The 18,685-nt window shown below is 36.1% G+C and overlaps 1 protein-coding gene across 1 annotated transcript; it reads right to left on the reverse strand.

Annotated features, from left to right (window-relative positions):
* Nucleotides 1–1,362: 1,362 nt before the first annotated feature.
* Nucleotides 1,363–13,047, reverse strand: LOC104240425 (uncharacterized). The gene is made up of 3 exons (XM_009795267.2): nt 12,603–13,047; nt 1,816–2,350; nt 1,363–1,724 (listed from the first exon to the last, which is right to left on the reverse strand). The coding sequence occupies exons 1-3, from the start codon at nt 13,029–13,031 to the stop codon at nt 1,414–1,416; spliced, it is 1,275 nt and encodes a 424-aa protein (XP_009793569.1). The 5' UTR covers nt 13,032–13,047; the 3' UTR covers nt 1,363–1,413.
* Nucleotides 13,048–18,685: the final 5,638 nt, after the last annotated feature.

An 18,685-nucleotide genomic window follows, 5' to 3' on the forward strand; every position in this document is an offset into this window, starting at 1 on the left:
TCAAACCTTCAAACTTCGCCGAAGCGTCCGAATCACACTTAGACATTCTGGACTATGAGCAAACTTCACACACACGTTCCAACCAACTAAATGAACATATCCAGGTCCCAGAACATTTCCTAAAGTTCGATAACGCTAAAGTCCAATCTAAGTCAAACTTAGCTAATTCAAAGCCTTCAAAATGCAAACTTCCGATAATAAGCGTCGAATCACCCTCGAACTACCGATACTCAACCTGAACATACGCCCAAGTCGGAAATCACCTTACGAACCTATATGAACCTTCAAACCCCGATTTCGATGTCGTTTACTCAAAAGTCAAATCTTGGTCAACTCTTCCAACTTAAAGCTTCCGAATTGAGAATTATTCTTTTCAAATAACCTCCGAACTTCTCGAAAATCAAATCGACTACACGTGCAAGCCATAATACACAAAGTGAAGCTATTTAAGGTCTCAAACTGCCGAACGAGGATAGTTGGAATTGAAGATGTGGCTAGTATTCGCTTGTTCCCATGGAGCGGGTTGTCAGTAAGGAGGAGATAATTGGGGTGTGTTGTTAATTTAATTATATAAAATCTAAAAAATATTTTACTCATAAAAGAATTAATATGAAAGAAATTAAATTGAGATTTGCTTTCCCAGTGGGTGGGTTATGGAGGAAATGTTGGTGTTATATTAAATCGAAAAAATATTTTAGTCCAAAAGAAATAATTGGGGACATTAAATTATAAACAAAGTAATTAAAACAATAAATCACTTTTTTCCACATTTCTTTCCAATTGTGGAAAATCTGCAAGGAGTTGTCAATGGAAAATTACTTGCGAAAAATCCTTCTTTCATGAATTTTTATCAAGTTTCCTGCAAATTATTAGTGTTTCTTGCGAAAATATCTGTAAGTAATTTATATGAGAATTCGAAATCCCCAAGTGATGTACTTAAGAATGTTAAAATTCGCCATTAATAATTACTTATGAAGATTTTTCTATAGGACCTTTTTTCATAGCAAAATTCACAAGAAATTACATTACATGCGAAATTTCCTATATAAAATTCCGAGGAAAATCCCCATGTAATTTGTAGCGATACATCTGTAATGCATGCGTTTTGATCTATTTAGAATCCATTAGCTCTTATAGTGTTGATCATCACAAATTACAATAAGAGAAGTAGGATATGTAGCTTGTATTTATTACTACTAATAAAGATGCGAAAAAGGTAAAGATACAGGAAAGCTATATAAACTAAGGAAATAGTTTGAAAAAAAAAAAAAAAAGTAACTGGCAAACTCAAAGTGCATATGGCACTTCTATTGGGTCGTATAAACCCAACTATATAACAGTCAAGCAAAAAGGCTCGGCTTTTACAACCATATATTACATAAGACACAGTGTGATCCTTCTTATTCGCACAACTCATGCAACGAACTCCCGAGTGGACTGGCACCAAAGGTCATATGATTTCTGGAGATTTGGCCAGTCCGAAGACGTTGTCGTGAAGTCTTGCAGCCAGTTGGTGAGAATTACCTCTTGGTCGATTGTGGGCAGCGATGAGATCAATTCGTCCATTGTCTTCTCCATCTCAACCTTCTCGTACCCTGTCAATACTGGATACGAAAGCCCGTTGTCTGCATAGCAGAATAATGGAAGCCACAGCACTAGTATGTTGAACTTCACTTGCCTTGGAACTTCGTTTTTCATTCGCTTAAGCTCTCCAAATAATATTGCTACAAGTAAATGCAACGTCAAAATTCACATATCTTAAAACATCGTATTGATAATAATAATAAAAATAATAGTAATACAATAATTATCTACCTGTGATCTTGACAATGAAGCCTTGCACCCTAGAATTAGAGGAAAGAGAAATAGAAGCCAAGCCAGAAGCAAAGCTCCATTGCACCAAAGCTTCATCCACAGCACCACACCCCACCATCTTAGTCGTTATCCATAGCAGTTCTTGTGCGTGTTTCTCAGCCGCCAAGTCATTTACCCTCTCCTCACACGGAACAGCAGATGTTCTCTTGTTTTGAAGAAGGCTCGTGACTGTTCCGACCCATGGGAAAAATGTGCCCAGACCTTTGAGCGAAGAAGCCACAAAAGAACCCAAATGTAGAGATCGAAGAATGCGTGAGGGCCATGTTCCTGAATCCTCCGACATGCGGGGGCTTTTGAGAGAGCCGTAAAGAAATCCTGACGTACGCGCGAATGCTGAAGCCAGGGCCGCACGATTGACTTGGATCATTTCCCCGTGTCCGCATCTGGTGTTCTCATCTACAATCTTGTCAGCCATTCCCATTGCAAACTGGTACTTCCTCGAGGAAGCTGGAATCTCATTTAGCAACGCCAGTATCTGAAATAGCCTTAGATGAATAAAAATAAGTAAAGAGAATAATGATAGTTCAGTAGTTTGTCTTGACAACGTGCATTTTCCCGTCATTGAAGCCCTACTCAACTTTCATATTGTTGGGGGGACTTCTATTCCCTACCTTATATGTATGTGTAATAAAATAAATAAAATAAGAACAAGTACTTATCTTTTTTCCTCAAAATCCTTCGCACATTGTAGATTAAATTTTAAATAAAGTGGAGCTTCTTATCGATAATTGTTACATTAGGTAGTACTATTAAATATTACAATCTGTTATACACTCAACGAGTCATAGAAAGAGAAAACAGCTTCACATAATTTCATATTGCTTTTTGCATAGATTAAAAGAAAAAAGCTCTACCCTCAGTCCTTATCTTTATTGTTAATCTTACTAGTAGCGGATAGTTATAATATAATTGCAGAATACGGATAATGTGAGAAAGCTACTTCAGAGATCTAGCAGGTGCTGAATATTAATTTGTTAATGAACACTCAATGAGGCATGAGTGTAGCAGTTAAATGGTAGTACTAAGTTCAGATTAAGCCTGCAGAATGAACTTTCTTACCTCTAAGCAATAATGTATTTTTTAGAAAATACAAATCCTCATTATAAATATTATTGAGATGCTCCTATTGTTGGTACTAGTTTTAGGGTACCTACATCAATAAATATAAAATTATTCAGAGCTAGTTTAGAGCGATTAACATTAGTTATTTTTAGGAACTTATAATTTTTAATATTTCAATAACTCAAACATATTATTTAATAATATTTACATAATTTTTAAAAATAATATATTTATTAATATAGGTATACGTGCAAATGATAGAAGATACAAATTATTTTCAAACATTTTTCTTAGTCAAACATTATATTATTCTCTTTGTCAATTTGTGTAATATTCAAAAACTATATTTAATAATTAAAATATATATTTAGTTAGGTACCAAATCTCTTACTTCTAGTAGTATATCTTATTAGAATTATAAGTTCCCCAATATAAGAAGAATGAATGTAAAATATATTTCCATTGAAATTGTCGTCGGATATACAAGGAAAAGATGATTGAAATTACCGTCTCTTCTAGAGACTTCTAGTGTGACCCACATATAAGGTAATAAATTATTTACCTTGTCTCCCAAAGAAAATAATATATTAGATAATATTCTGTAGTTATGCATATATGGTGGTTTCTTTGATGGAAAGAAATCACCATATATTAGGAGTCCCTAGGGTAATTATAATTTATGGAGAAGTCCCTAGGGCTAAAGTATTTGCCTAAGAGTCCCTAACCTACCTATAAATACGCATGTGACTCTATCAGTCTGGCATCCTACGATAGACACAGGCTAGAAGGCTCCTAGGTTTTCTGCCAACATTTTACGAAGGTGATTCCCTACAACACTTGAACAACTATGGCTGAAGGTATGTTCCTATTAATATTCCGCTGCGTTGGTTCTGTATTTGTATTCGAAATACAACATGTGATATAAGAGCCTACCTTTAGATGTCTTGTTCAATACCAGATCGTTCAATAATAGCTGCAATATATCTGAATTATTGCATGATGGATTAGGAATTAACTTGATTTTAATTTGAAGGTCTCTCATCCAGACCGTAAATTAGATAATGGATGGCTTCTGTTTCGTAAGTACAGTTTTTAAACACTGTTCCTATCTTCAAATTCGTGAATCTGCATTATAGAGATGCATTGGAAGCATGGATCCATCTGATTTTTTTCCATCGATCATGACCCAATTTTGATCGGAATAGGAATACTCTATAAATCTTTGTGGTTTGCGAATTCATATAACTGTATCAGTTAAATCATGATGCAAACATGATTTATTTTGTATGTGTTTATTACGTGTTTCGGTGTGTCATATTGATTGTGGTATTGGCATTAGAAGGTTCTCAAAATATTATATAGTTTAGAATTTATTTTTCTAATGGGCTATTATATTATCTTGAGCCATAAAATTCAACTTTATTTCTTGGGACATGAATCAACTTACAACCCTATTAAAACTTTGGAGCCTTTTAAATATTTTTGTAAAGTCACTTAGAAATTAAGGCTTAATTCCCGAAGCACTGTCTAACCAAGTTTGCATTAGATTGTAAACTATGTTTTCATAATTTTTCTATGAGGTTCTTATAGTATTCAGATTATTTATAAGAACTACTTTTTTGTTTGGAGTTCTATAAGTGTTATGCTTATGTAACGTGTATACTCATTCTGAATCTAATCAATATTTAGTTTAGTTGATTATTTACACAAATTATTTTGAGATGTCATTTGAGTTTTCTTTTATGTGATGTACTTAGGAGTAGCCACAACATCTTGAGTGCTTAACATAAAAGAAATTAAGTTGTTAAATCACAAAGTTTAGTGATTAAAATTATAATGACATCTATTTAGTCCAGTTATCTTATTAAAATGGTAACCGGCTCTACAGGGAGGTAACCATTTTGGTGAGATTAATTGGAATGAGATAGTAAACCTTTAAGTTAAAATTATCTTACGCCCACAGGTACGGATAAATTTTTATGTATTTTGGTTTACTAGTCTAATAAAGTTAGTAAATTCTATGCATGGGTAGCAACCTTTGCCCACAGGAAGGTCTAGAATTTACTTAAAATCGGTATTTTACACGATTCACCTTTGATGGATTGTACTTCATAGCTTATGTATGTTTATCCTTGTTTTGCAGTCTCTATCGCTTTTCCTATCGCTATTTTTAATGAGAATGCTCAAATTCCAATGCTTTCTGGTGACAATAATGCTGAATGGAAGGAGAAAGTCCTTCTTATTTTAGGGTGCTCGGATCTAGACCTGGCACTCCATGTGGATGAACCACCTATTCCCACGGAATCAAGTACGCCAGCTGCTAAGGCTAATTATGAGAGGTGGGAGCGATCTAATCGCTTAAGTTTAATACTCACAAAAGCTCACATAAAGCCAAAGCATTAGGGGTTATATCCCTAATAGCGATAAGGTCAAAGCTTACATGAAGTCAATTGATGAACAATTTGTAATCTCTGACAAGGCACTGGCCAGCACCCTTATGAAGAGGCTCTCAAGTATGACTTTCGACAGAAATCGTACAGTGCGTGAGCACATTATGGAGATGAAATTCATTGCTGCTAAACTCAAGTCCCTTGAGGTGGATATGTCTGAACCATTTCTTGTGCATTTCATTCTCAACTCCCTTCCTGCGGAATATGGTCCATTCAAGATTTCTTACAACACACATAAGGATAAATGGTCAATCAATGAACTTTTGACTATGTGTGTTCAAGAAGAAGAGAGGTTGAAGCATGAGATACCTGAAAGTATTAATATGGTGACTCATGGTAAGAGAAATGCAAAGAAGGGCAAAAGTGTTCCCATGAAGAAGAAAAGCACCTTTGACAAAGATGTTTGTCGTTTCTGTAAGAAGAAATGGCTTGAGAAGAAAGGTAATGTTACCTTTGTATGTTATGAATATAATTTTACTGATGTTTCTGATAATACATGGTGGATTGATTCCGGTGCTACAATTCACATTGCCAAAATCATGCAGGGCTTTCTAACTCAGAGGAAGCCGATAAGAAGTAAACAATACGTCTATTCTGGCAATAGGACGCGTTCACGTGTGAAAGGCGTGGGGACTTATAGGCTCATTTTGAAGGATGGTTTTCACTTAGATTTAGAAAATACTTTTTATGTTCCAGAATATTCTAGAAATTTAATTTCTCTTTCAAGACTATCGATTAGTGGGTATGATTTGAATTTTCATTATCCTTTTGTGAAGCTTTGAAAGATAATAAAACTATTGGTTTTGGAAATTTGAATGGAAATTTATATAAATATGAGCTAGACCCCACATTTGAATCTAATGTTTTAACTTTGCATGATAAAGAAATTGGCACTAAGCAATGTATTATCAATGAGAACTCATCTAGTCTTTGGCACAGGAGATTGGGACACATCTCTATTGATAGAGTCAAAAGGTTGGTTAATGATGGAGTTCTAAAAGCTCTTGATTTTTCTGACTTTGGGACTTGTGTGGACTGCATAAAGGGTAAGCAGACCAACAAATCATCTAAAGGTGCCAAAAGGAGTTCTCGATTACTTGAGATCATACACACAGACATATGTGGACCTTTTCCTACCCCTTGCTTGAATGGTGAGAGATATTTTATCTCATTTATTGATGACTATTCAAGATATATGTATCTCTATTTTCTGTTTAACAAATCAGAATCACTTGATGCTTTTAAAGTTTATAAAACAGAAGTAGAGAAACAAACTGGTGCTCAGATCAAAATTGTAATATCTGATAGGGGTGGAGAATATTATGGTAGGTACACAGATAAGGGACAAGTTAGGGGTCCATTTGCTGAGTTCCTTGAAAGTGAAGGTATAATTGCTCAATATACCATGCCATGAACACCACAACAAAATGGTAAGGCAGAAAAAAGGAACCAGCCATTAATGGACATGGTAAGAAGCATGATTAGCAGATCAAGTTTACCTTTATCCTTATGGAGTGAAGCCTTAAAAACCGCTGTGTATATTTTAAATAGGGTTCCATCCAAGGCTGTCCCCAAGACACCTTGTAAGTTATGGAAAGGATGGAAACCTAGTATAATTCATTTACACGTTTGGGGATGTCCAACTGAAGTAAGGGTTTATAACCCACAACTAAAGAAGTTGGATGAAAGAACAATAAGTGGTTATTTTATAGGCTATGAAGTTAACTCTAAGGGATTTAGGTTTTATTGTCCTTCTCATTCTCCTAAAATTGTTGAAGCTAGGAACGCTAAATTTCTTGAGGAGCATGAAGAGAGTGGGAGTGATTTGACTCAAAAGGTGGAATTGGAAGAAATAAAGGAACCACCTGTGGTACCTTTATATATTGGGAACTTGAATGTTGCTTAGAAAAATTCTCATGAACTATCTGAACAACAAGTTCAAGAGCCACCACCACTTGAGGATCCACATGAAGATCAACCCGCTTTACCTGAACCCACTGAAGAAGTGTCTAAACTAGTGGGAGTGCGAAAATCCTCAAGAATTAGAAAATCAGCAATTTCTAGTGACTATGTTGTATGTCTCCAAGAGTCTGATTATGATATTGGACGAAAAGATGATCCACGCTAATTTTCACAAGCCATGAGTGGAGAAAACTCCACACTTTGGTATGATGCCATGAAAAAAGAGTTAGAATCTATGGCTAAAAACAAAGTCTGGGATCTCGTCGAATTACCAAAGGGATCCTCTACCATAGGTTCCAAGTGGGTCTTTAAAACTAAAAGAGACTCATTGGGTAATATCGAATGATATAAAGCCAGACTTGTAACCAAGGGTTTTACTCAAAGGGAAGGTATTGGTTACCATGAAACCTTCTCTCTAGTATCAAAGAAGGATTCATTGAGAATAATCATGGCATTAGTAGCTCATTTGATTTAGAGTTACATCAAATGGATGTGAAAACATCTTTCCTGAATGGAGATCTTGAAGAGGAAGTATACATGAGTCAGCCTGAAGGATTTTGTGATAAGGACAAAAGTCACCTTGTTTACAAGTTGAATAAATCCATTTATGGGCTAAAGCAGGCTTCCCGCCAATGGTATATTAAATTTCATATTGTTATTTATTCATTTGGATTTACGGAGAACATCATTGATCAGTGTATATACCTTAAGATAAGTGGGAGCAAATATATTTTTCTAATCTTATATGTGGATGATATTTTGCTTGCACGTAGTGATTTGGGATTGTTGCACGAGACTAAACAGTTCCTTATCCAGAATTTTGAGATGATGGATATGGGTGAAGCCTCTTATGTCATTGACATAGAGATTCACAGAGACAGATCACAAAGATTACTTGGACTGTCTCAAAAGGCCTACATTGAAAGAATTCTGGAAAGATTCGGGATGACGAGCTGTTCACTATAGCAGCACCCATAATTAAAGGTGACAAATTCTCATTGAATCAATGTCCACAAAATGCATTAGAAAATGAGCAAATGAAAGACATTCCTTATGCTTCCCTTGTTGGGAGTCTTATGTATGCACAGGTTTGTACTAGACCTGATATTTCTTTTGTGGTAGGAATACTTGGCAAATATCAAAGTAACCCTGGTCTTGACCATTGGAAAGCTGGTAAAAGGGTCTTGAGATATTTGCAAGAAACCAAGGATTTTAAGCTCACATACAGATGCTTTGACTCATTGGAGGTGATTGGATATTCAGACTCTGATCTGGGTGGATGCAAAGACACTGGTAAATCTACTTCAGGATACATTTTCCTTCTTGTTAGAGGTGCTATGTCTTGGAGAAGTGTCAAGCAGACCATTGTTGCAGCATCCACAATGGAAGCTGAATTTATAGCATGCTATGAAGCTACATCACAGGCGTTATGGTTGAAAAATTTTATTTTCGGCCTTAGGATTGTCGATTCCATTTCAAGGCCATTGAGAATTTTTTGTGACAATTCAGCTGCAGTTTTCTTTTCTAAGAATAATAAAAGTGGCAGCCGAAGCAAGCACATCGACATAAAGTACTTGATGGTTAGAGACTATGTGAAGAAGCAAGATGTGAATTTTGAGCATGTTAGTACTACTTTGATGATTGTTGATCCTATGACTAAAGGTCTCCGGGCTAATATTTTCAAGGATCATGTAACCCATATGGGGCTTAGTAGCTCACTTTAGTCTTGCTTTGCTCTCTAACAGTTTGTCTCGACATTATGTTTATTTTGATATACATGACAGTGCACACTTTTGGTTTTTCATGTATTATTTGTGATCATTGGATCAATAAAGCTGGACTCTGAATGACTTATATTAAGTTCGTTCATAAAGTTTTTAGACACTTTATTAGAATATATTGTGCATTGTAATACATGGAAGGAAGTGTTTGTTTAAAAACATGACCGCCATGATTCGTGTAATAATATATTCTAGTTAAAGTGATTGTTGCATAACTTTTAGTTGAGTGATAAAGTTTATGGCCATATTATATGTTTATATCTCATAAAGGATTATATGATTTTAATATGTGGGCCAAGTGGGAGAATGTTAGAAATTACCGTCTCTTCTAGAGACTTCTAGTGTGACCCACATATAAGGTAATAAATTATTTACCTTGCCTCCCAAAGGAAATAATATATCACATAATATTCAGTAGTTATGCATATATAGTAGTTTCTTTGATGGAAAGAAATTACCATATATTAGGAGTCCCTAGGGTAATTATAATTTATGGAGAAGTCCCTAGGGCTAAAGTATTTGCCTAAGAGTCCCTAACCTACCTATTAATACGCCTGTGACTCCATCAGTCTGGCATCCTACGATAGGTACAGGCTAGAAGGCTCCTAGGTTTTCTGCCAACATTTTACGAAGGTGATTCCCTACAACACTTGAACAACTATGGCTGAAGGTATGCTCCTATTAATATTCCGCTGCGTTGGTTCTGTATTTGTATTCGAAATACAACAAAAGAAACGTAATATTACTTCTATTTCCCCAAAGAATATCTACTTTAAAGTCCTTAATATTAGGACTTCAAACATAAATAAGTAAAGATTTAATAATAAAAAATTTAAAAAATTTAAAGTCCTCTATATTAGGATAATAACTTAATTACAATTTTGTCTAATGTAATGTTTATTTTTAAAGGGTAAAAAATGCGAAAGAAATTTCGTTAAGGGCTTTCGTGCTTTTAAGATATATATATACATATATATATATATATATATATATATATATATATATATATATATATATATATATATATATTACGATCTTTAAAATCTTCGATTTCTGAGCATGAGAGACAATAATATGATATTCCCAATAAAAAGAACAAAACGTCAACCAAAAGTTACGCAATGCTAATACTGAAGGGAACCATAGAAGGGTGTGTTTGGTACGAAGGAGATAATTTTTCAAATGTCATTTTTAGCTACAGAACACAACAAATTTTAAACGAGAAAAAAAATGACTTTTTCGCTTATATTTTTTCGATATAATTTAAAAACAATGAAATGGGGAGACAAAATTTCTTCAAAAAATATCTTCAAATACGTCGAAGCCAAGTAAGCTTTCGAAATACCAAAGGATGCATCCGACTGGATCCAACTCCCTTCCATTTTCTAGCCTTTCCATTTCTCCAAGTTCTTACTTAGATTGGAGACACTTGTCATGATTAAATATTAATGGGTAAAATTTAATTGAATAAAATAAAACTCCTAACCATAATTAATAAAGTATTTAATTCCTTCTTTTATTTATTTCCAAATAATAGCTTTTACAATACCACAATTATAGCTACACATTATCTAAGATTCCTTTTTTCTTTCTTGTAGTAATTTTCTTTCCAACCAATTCTAGCAGCGTTTTCTTTCGTAGTATTCATATGCAAGTCTAAATGATCCCAAAGTTTATTGGTACAAATGAATGATAAACATCCATATGTTAATTTTGAGATGTGACCACAAATCTACCATTGAAAAGGAGAAAGTAAGAAAACAATAATAATTCAAAGCTCTCCAATACATGGTTATGCTATGAATAAAATTAAATTTTTCGGTTAAAATTAGATTGAGTCTTTAAATAATTATTTCAATTTTTTTTTAAAGGATAGTGAACTCCAGAATAATGAAAAGAAAATTATGGAATGGAAGGGTAAATTTACTACGGCAGATTGCAACTTAGGTTTTTAAAAGGATTGAGATGCATGTTGGTAAATTCTTCTGAAAATTATATACAAAATATTTATTACTTAATTATGGTTAATGCCTTATTTTAGTTAATTAAATCTAGATCATTAATTTTAAAATGGTACAGGTGTTTCGTATTCAAGCATGAACTCAGGGAAACGAAGGTAACAGGAAATGGAGAGGAATCAAAACCCATCCGACTTATATTTTCACGTTACGTCTGACGATCCAACTACGTGTAGAGAGAAGAGGGAGGTCATTTGACGTGTGACTATCTCAAATACGTGTAAGCTTATGCGCTCATGCTATGACGCGTGGCAGTTGCATGCATGCATAACATAGCCATGTTTTGTTTTTAACACCCTCCATCGAGGAAAACTGCAGACCGAAAACGGCAGACTTATAACCACCTTACATACAACAGTATTTAGCTACGACTCAAAAGGCAGTAGTTTCCGCTGGCGGGTTATGCTATTATGTCAGCACAGCAACATTCATGTTCATATTCACCAAGAATTAGGTATCTCAAACGCGTACTTCCTCCGTTTTTCGGAATCTGTTTGACTGACTACGGAGTTTAAAAAAAATAAAAAATTTTAAATTTATAATCCTAAACAAGTTAAAGAAAATTTAGAGTATTTGTATGACTATAAAAACTTCTCTTTAATAGTAGAATTAAAAATTTAAATTAAATTAGTTCCCAATTTAAAAAGATCATTTTTTTTGGAACGGACCAAAACCAAACACGTTCACCGAAATGTATGGAGTATCTTTCCTTCTCTTTCCCCAACTATCGCTACCCTACCCGAATACAAGCTTCTGCTTTCCATGTTCTACCCATGTTACTTCACCCTATCCATAAAATATAGGGTAGATTCAGGAATAGTTAATTGATTAATTTCAGAGACAAAATATTTAATTATTCTCAAATGATATAAATAAATGAAACTAGGAAAAGTGAACCAATAGCCACTGACTCTTTTTTCCCCTTCTAGTCTAAGATCAAGAAAGTGCATGTCTAATGAAATACTTCACACAAATTAGGAGGCAAATAACTCATACTAAAAGCATATAACCTTTTTCACTTATTATATATCCCACAAAACAAGTCGGAAGGTGATCATTCAATCGATCACTCAGAGCATCTTTCAATCTTTCCTTCATATACTTCACAACATTATATCTCTCAACTTTTCATTTTAATCATACAAATATCAAGTGGTGTTTAAATTATTCGTCCATGTTAAAATTACAACTTCTAAAGGCATAGCGTCAAACACCACCGTATAAACTGAGTAGCTATATTATCCAACTTCATTTAGAGAAGGAAGATTACTTATCAAAAATGTGATTAGAATCAATAAATTCATCATACTTGAATGAACTCAAATGATTTGTGTGTTATCAGTTTGGAAAACAGTAAAAGCAGAAAAACACGGAGTATATAAAAACAAAGCTCTTCTAGAGAAAAAAAAAGAAGTCTAATTAATTATTAAGTGATAATCAAATAGTTAACTTACATGCGTGAGAGCTCTACCAAGAGCTTTAGCAGGAGAAGCTTGATTAGAATCTTCATGAAGAACCAAATCCAAAGAAAAAGCACCAGAGGAAGAAGACAACATTGAAGCTGATGGCAACATTAAGTCAAGGGACGATGATCCAATTCCACCACTATCAAGCGAATACGAAGAGCCAACAGCGAAAGGACAGTGATCCATCAACACCCTAAGAACCCAAACTGCCAACCAAGTCATGAGCATCAGCATGAACCTCAAGTGGTCCGCTGGCTTCCACTTCTCCGACTGCTGGTCAGCCGCCTTGGCGTTCGACGCCACCGCCACAAGGGTCTTTGCCGCTGCGTTCACCGTTGTCATGAAGACAGAGTTGAGAAGCGCCGATGGTCTCGTCTTGTAGGAACCATAGTCTACCACTGCTAGATCCATAGCCATGACTTCCGTGGCTAACTTTGCGTGTATATACTGTTGAGTTGTGGTTTATTTTCTTCCCAAAGAAGAAGAGAGCTTATATTAAAGTTTTTTCTACGTCGAGACAAATAAAATCTCCCACATTTCATATTATATGACGTAGTTTGACTCGGTAGGAAGTTTAAGAAAAAAGAAGAAGACTTTTTAAACTTGTGATCTTACAAGCTTCACGCTAAAAAGTTTGTGGTACCATGATATTTGCGTGACTATAAAATATTCTCATTAAGGGTAAATAAGTAAAACAAAAGAGTTTAAAGTTGAATTATTTCTAAATTTAAAAATGTGTCATTTGTTTTGGAACTAACTAAAAAGGAAAGTATTTCATTTAATATGAAACGGAGGGAGTACTAATTTTTGGAAAATAAAAAGGAAGACTTTTAAAATTACATCTTTAAATTTGTTTACCTCGAAAATACGAGTAACAATTAAATTTATCTTGTGGTTTTAAAGATATGTGATTTAATTCAATACAAATTACTCCCTCCGTTTCATATTATATGAAGCAGTTTGATTCGACACGAATTTTAAGAAAAAAGAAGAAATTTTTGAAACTTGTGGTCTTAAAAGCTTAAGGGGTAAAAGGTTTGTGGGACCATGACATTTGTGTGGTTATAAAAACTTCTCATTAAGGATAAATACGTAAAAGGAAGAGTTTAAAGTTATTTTAAATTTAGAAATGTGTTATTTGTTTTGGAACAGACTAAAAAGGAAAGTACCTCATCTAATATAAAACGGAGGGAGTAATAATAAAGAGAAATGAAGTAGAAATGGAAGAGACAAGTGAATCAAACCAATGTTACTTGACAGCGGTGATCTCGAGCTTAGTGACCCCTAGATGGGCTTAGAGAAATAAGAACAATTATGCAAGAAATATAAAGCTAAAGGACAATTCTGATGAACAGTAAGCAAAAGGTAGAGAGTATATTCTTTGCTCAATGATTAGATGATGTTACAAATGATTGGGGTTCCCTTTATATAACAGGGGAATCCCTAAATAAGGTATATTTCTATTTACAGTAAGGAATATTCTTGGTACATCTGTCTAACCGCCTAGTACGGAATCGTACAATCTTATTCCGGGATTTGCGCCATGATCTTGGGGACATGGCAGGAATCTAGCTCATTCCGTTGCAAACGCATAACGGTACTATTTTGGGGTCGAGTACACTTGGCATCGGTATTCCTCGAACTCCTATCTCCGGGTATTGCACTTTGTCTTCGAGCTTGAGTTTAGTCCACCGGTTTCGAACTCGACCTCACCCGGACTCGGCCTTAGGACAGAACCTCGAGCCTATAAATCGGAGGCATATGATTTTGACTGTATACAGATAGTCCCCGCGTTTCTTAGAATAAGATGATAAGAAACGATTTGAACCTCGATTTTTCTAAGCCTCTTATGATGATTTCATGACCGTGACGTAGGCGCTTGAAGTGATCTAAAATGTCATGTCAGCACGCTTCCCAAAAACATCAAATGCGCGCCAGCACTGGTCGGCCACTAGCGCCGTCAAACCGTCATTGCCTTTCTATAAATATGAGGCTACATTGTTGAACAAAGAACTGTACTCATTTCATCTTCATTTACTTTGATTCTTTCCCTTCTTTATTTCTTTCTAATCATTTGTTTCCATGGTTCGAACCTACGATCTCTTGGTCGCATGACATCAACTTTACAAGTTACGCCAAGGCTACCTTTTTCAAAGCTTCGATTCAAAACAACGAGAGAAGGGCACAAAATCCTTCCCGCATCAGAAAATATGAGAACTTCACCTGCCACTCATCTCTCTTAACTTCAACCTGGTGTGTCACTTCATTCCTTTTGCTTTCCATGGAGTGAGGTGGCACTATCATCTTCTAACTTTTGCATCCTATACCGATACAACGTCCCAAGGATGAATATTTTTGGATCGTTACTCGTGCATCTTGCAACCTTTTTTTGTTTTTCTTGTGATAGAAGGTGAAGCTACATCTTCTTGTCTTCCCTTTTGGTCTTTTTCTTTTGCCGCTCTTTTTAACGGATTATGGCCCAAAATTTCAACAGAATGCTCCCCCGCTACTGGAAATAAAGTTACATTTATCGAGGGTTTTCTGCCTTAAATTTCTTCAAGCACACAAACATTTCCAAAGATCAAAATTGGGTCCTCGGAAAGGAGGTTCCCGAAGATGCCGCTCGACGTGGCCCTAAAAGTAGATTAGTTTCTTGGCTTTTGTTTTTTGTTTCTTTGTTCCTGTGTAAGGATCCTTCGTGGTTGTAAATATATTTTGTAACCATCTATTGGAAATATAAAATGATCTCTTTGTCTCATTTTTGGCTCGTGTTGAATTCCGTTCCGTCTTTATTTGTGAAATTTTTTATTGCATAACTTTAGTGATTAGTCCGAATACCGGACTCAGAACATAATAAACCCATAGGTTTTTAATCGATCAATATAATACCCCTTAATCTTTTTGTTTATCTACGAGCTAAGCTTAAATTGATTTGATGCGAGCTCGGGACATCGGGACTCCTCAGTCCGAGTTGAGTCAGAGCAAGATTTCGAATTTGAAATAAAGTTAGCCCTTAGGCTTCGTAGATAGTCCCTGAGTGATAATTTTCTTAAAATCGGGTAGCCCTTGGGCTTAGTAGTCGAGTGTAAACTTGCTCGAACTCAAAATAAAGTTAGCCCTTAGGCTTTTTTATAGTCCCCCAGTGAGAATTTTCTCAAACTCGGGTAGCCCTTGTGCTTAGTAGTCAAGTGAGAACTTGCTTGAACTTGAAATAAGATGATAAGAAATGACTTGAGTCTCGATCTCCTCGATGTCTCGATCATTATGCCGATCTCATGATGTCACCGTCCGGAGTGTTTGAAAGGTCGCGTCTGCACAGTTTCCAAGGTCATTAATTAGAGGCGGCTGACGGTCGGCCTTTTGGCTTCCCCAATACACTTAAGTGACTTCTATAAATACGCTAACTTCATAATTTTGCAAACTTTATTTCTCAATTCGTTGCCAAATCTTGCTAGTTCTTTCAATTTCCCTAAAACCATACTTTTCTCAATTTGTTCTTTACTCCATCAACAACCTTTTCTTCTTCACTTGAACTGCAATGGCTAAAACATCCAAAACCATTCACCAACAAGAAAAAGCTTCTTCGTCATCACATCCATCCAGAAGTAAACTAGTGGTGCCACCTCGCATCGAGGAGTGCATTCCCCTACCATGTGAAATAACATCCGATTTCAAAATTGAAAAACCTGTATCGACACGAGGCCGATGTGGACCCATGTCTCGATACATCTGTTTGATAACCAAGGATGAGCTTAAGTAGGTAAAGAAGGATCGCAATTGGAATGACAAATATGTGGTTATTCCTTCCTCGGAAGAGGACATCACTACCCATAAAGTGGGGTACTTAAGCGTGTACACCTACCTATTTATGCTTGGATTTCGTAGTTCCAGCCCTGGGTCCCATAGACCCAGTTATATTTGATTTCTGCCAATAATACCAAGTGACACTCAGCGAGGTCTACCCTTCATTTTGGCGAATTGTCAATTTGATTAGTTCGTTCTCCACTTCGGGTATGAGGGTTGGCATAAATTCGGCCACGAAGTCAGCTAGGATTTGAGACTTGATGGCCATTCGAGGTTGATATTCGATATCGTACCTGCTAAGGTCGATAGCCATTTGGCCAATCGGCCCGATAGCTCGGGCATATGCAAAACATTTCGAAGGGGGAACGTGGTTAATACACATATTAGATGACATTGAAAATATGGTTTTAGCTTTCTAGATGTGCTTATCAATGCAAGTGCTAATTTTTCTAAGTAGGGGTACCTAGTTTCAGCATCTCCTAGAGTTCGGCTTACGTAATAAATAGGAAATTGCATACCTTGCTCTTCTCGAACTAGTACCCCACTTACCTCTATCTCGTACACTGCCAAGTATAGATAAAGTTTTTCATCTACCTTCGGGGTGTGAAGCAAAGGCGGGCTCGACAGATATCGCTTTAATTCTTCTAAGGCTTCCTGACATTCTGGGGTCCACGCGAAATACTTTTTCTTTTGAGCAAGGAAAAGAACCACTGACTCTGATCGGACGACCTCGAAATGAATCGACCCAAGGCAGCTATTTTCCCTGTTAGCCTTTGCACGACCTTCACACTATCCACGATCATGATATCCTCGATAGCCTTGATCTTATCGGGGTTGATTTAGATACCCCGATTTGACACCATGAAGCCGAGGAACTTACTCGAGCCAACTCCGAAGGCACATTTCTCCGAGTTAAGCTTCATGTTGTGTTGCCTTAAAATTTCGAATTTTTCCTACAGATGATCTAAATGGTCCTCTGCGTGTAGGGACTTAACCAACATATCATCAATATAAACTTCCATTGTTTTGCCTATTTGTTTTTGGAACATTTTGTTAACTAGGCATTGGTGTAGCTCCTGTATTTTTTAGCCCGAAGGGCATTATGTTGTAACAATAAGTTCCAAAATTAGTAATAAATGAAGTCCTTCCTTGGTCCTCCAGGTTCACCTGAATCTGATTGTACCCGGAGTAGGCATCGAGAAAAGTTAGGGTCTCGTGGCCAGCCGTGGCATCGATCATACGATCGATGTTTGGCAAAGGGAAAGAATCTTTTGGACATGATTTGTTCATGTCTTTATAATCTATGAACATTATAAGTTTGTTTCCTTTTTAGGAACTACAACTATGTTCGCTAACCACTCGGGGTATTTTACTTCCCGAATAGATCCTATTTTAAGAAGTTTTGTTACCTCGTCTTTTATGAAAGTGTGCTTTACCTCGGACTTAGACCTCCTTTTTTGCTTCACCGGTTTGAACCTGGGATCAGTTCTTAGCCCATGCATGGTGATTTTTGGTGGAATCCCCGTCATATCTAAATGGGACCAAGCAAAGAAATACATATTATCAATAAGACATTGAATGAGTTTTTCCTGAGTTCGGGGGTTAATCTCGTTCCCAGGTATACCTTTCCCTCTGGCATATATTCGATCAAAATGATCTGCTCCAGCTCCTTGATAGTTGATTTGGCTGCATCAGATTCTTTGGAACGACAAAGGTTTGAGGAGTAAGGAAATCCTTATCTTCGTCTTCCATTACCTGTTGCACCGATTCTGTCGAGGCTGGAGGCGGTGATTGCTATTTGGCCGCATGTTTACCTTCGATGCTTGATTTCTCCGAGGTTAAAGGCTCTGGAATCTGTACCACTTCCTCGATTGCAAACATCTCTTTTGCAGCACGTTGCTCTCTGTGGACTGTTTCACTCCTCCTCTATCAGGAATTTCATCATCTGGTGAAGAGTTGAAGGAACTGCCCTCATGTTGTGTATCCATGGTCTCTCGAAGAGTGCGTTATACCTCATATCACCTTTGATGACATGGAATCTAGTGTCTTGTATGGTCCCGACTATGTTTACTAGCAAGATAATCTCTCCCTTTGTTGTTTCACTTGCCATGTTGAAGCCATTTAGGACCTAGGACGCAGGTATAATCTGATCTTGTAGGCCGAGTTGTTCCACAACCCTCGATCTGATTATGTTTGCTAAGCTACCTAGATCCACTAAAACACGTTTAACTTGAATTTTATTTAAAAGGATAAAGATTACCAGGGCG

Source organism: Nicotiana sylvestris, chromosome 4, assembly GCF_000393655.2.
Source record: "Nicotiana sylvestris chromosome 4, ASM39365v2, whole genome shotgun sequence".
Taxonomy (NCBI): domain Eukaryota; kingdom Viridiplantae; phylum Streptophyta; class Magnoliopsida; order Solanales; family Solanaceae; genus Nicotiana; species Nicotiana sylvestris.

Coding starts and splice junctions, on each gene's coding strand:
- LOC104240425 (XM_009795267.2), bottom strand. CDS start 13,031: ATGGCTATGGATCTAGCAGTGGTAGACTATGGTTCCTACAAGACGAGA. Junction 2,351..12,602: donor TTGGTAGAGCTCTCACGCAT/GTAAGTTAACTA, acceptor AGGCTATTTCAG/ATACTGGCGTTGCTAAATGA. Junction 1,725..1,815: donor CTTCATTGTCAAGATCACAG/GTAGATAATTAT, acceptor ATTTACTTGTAG/CAATATTATTTGGAGAGCTT.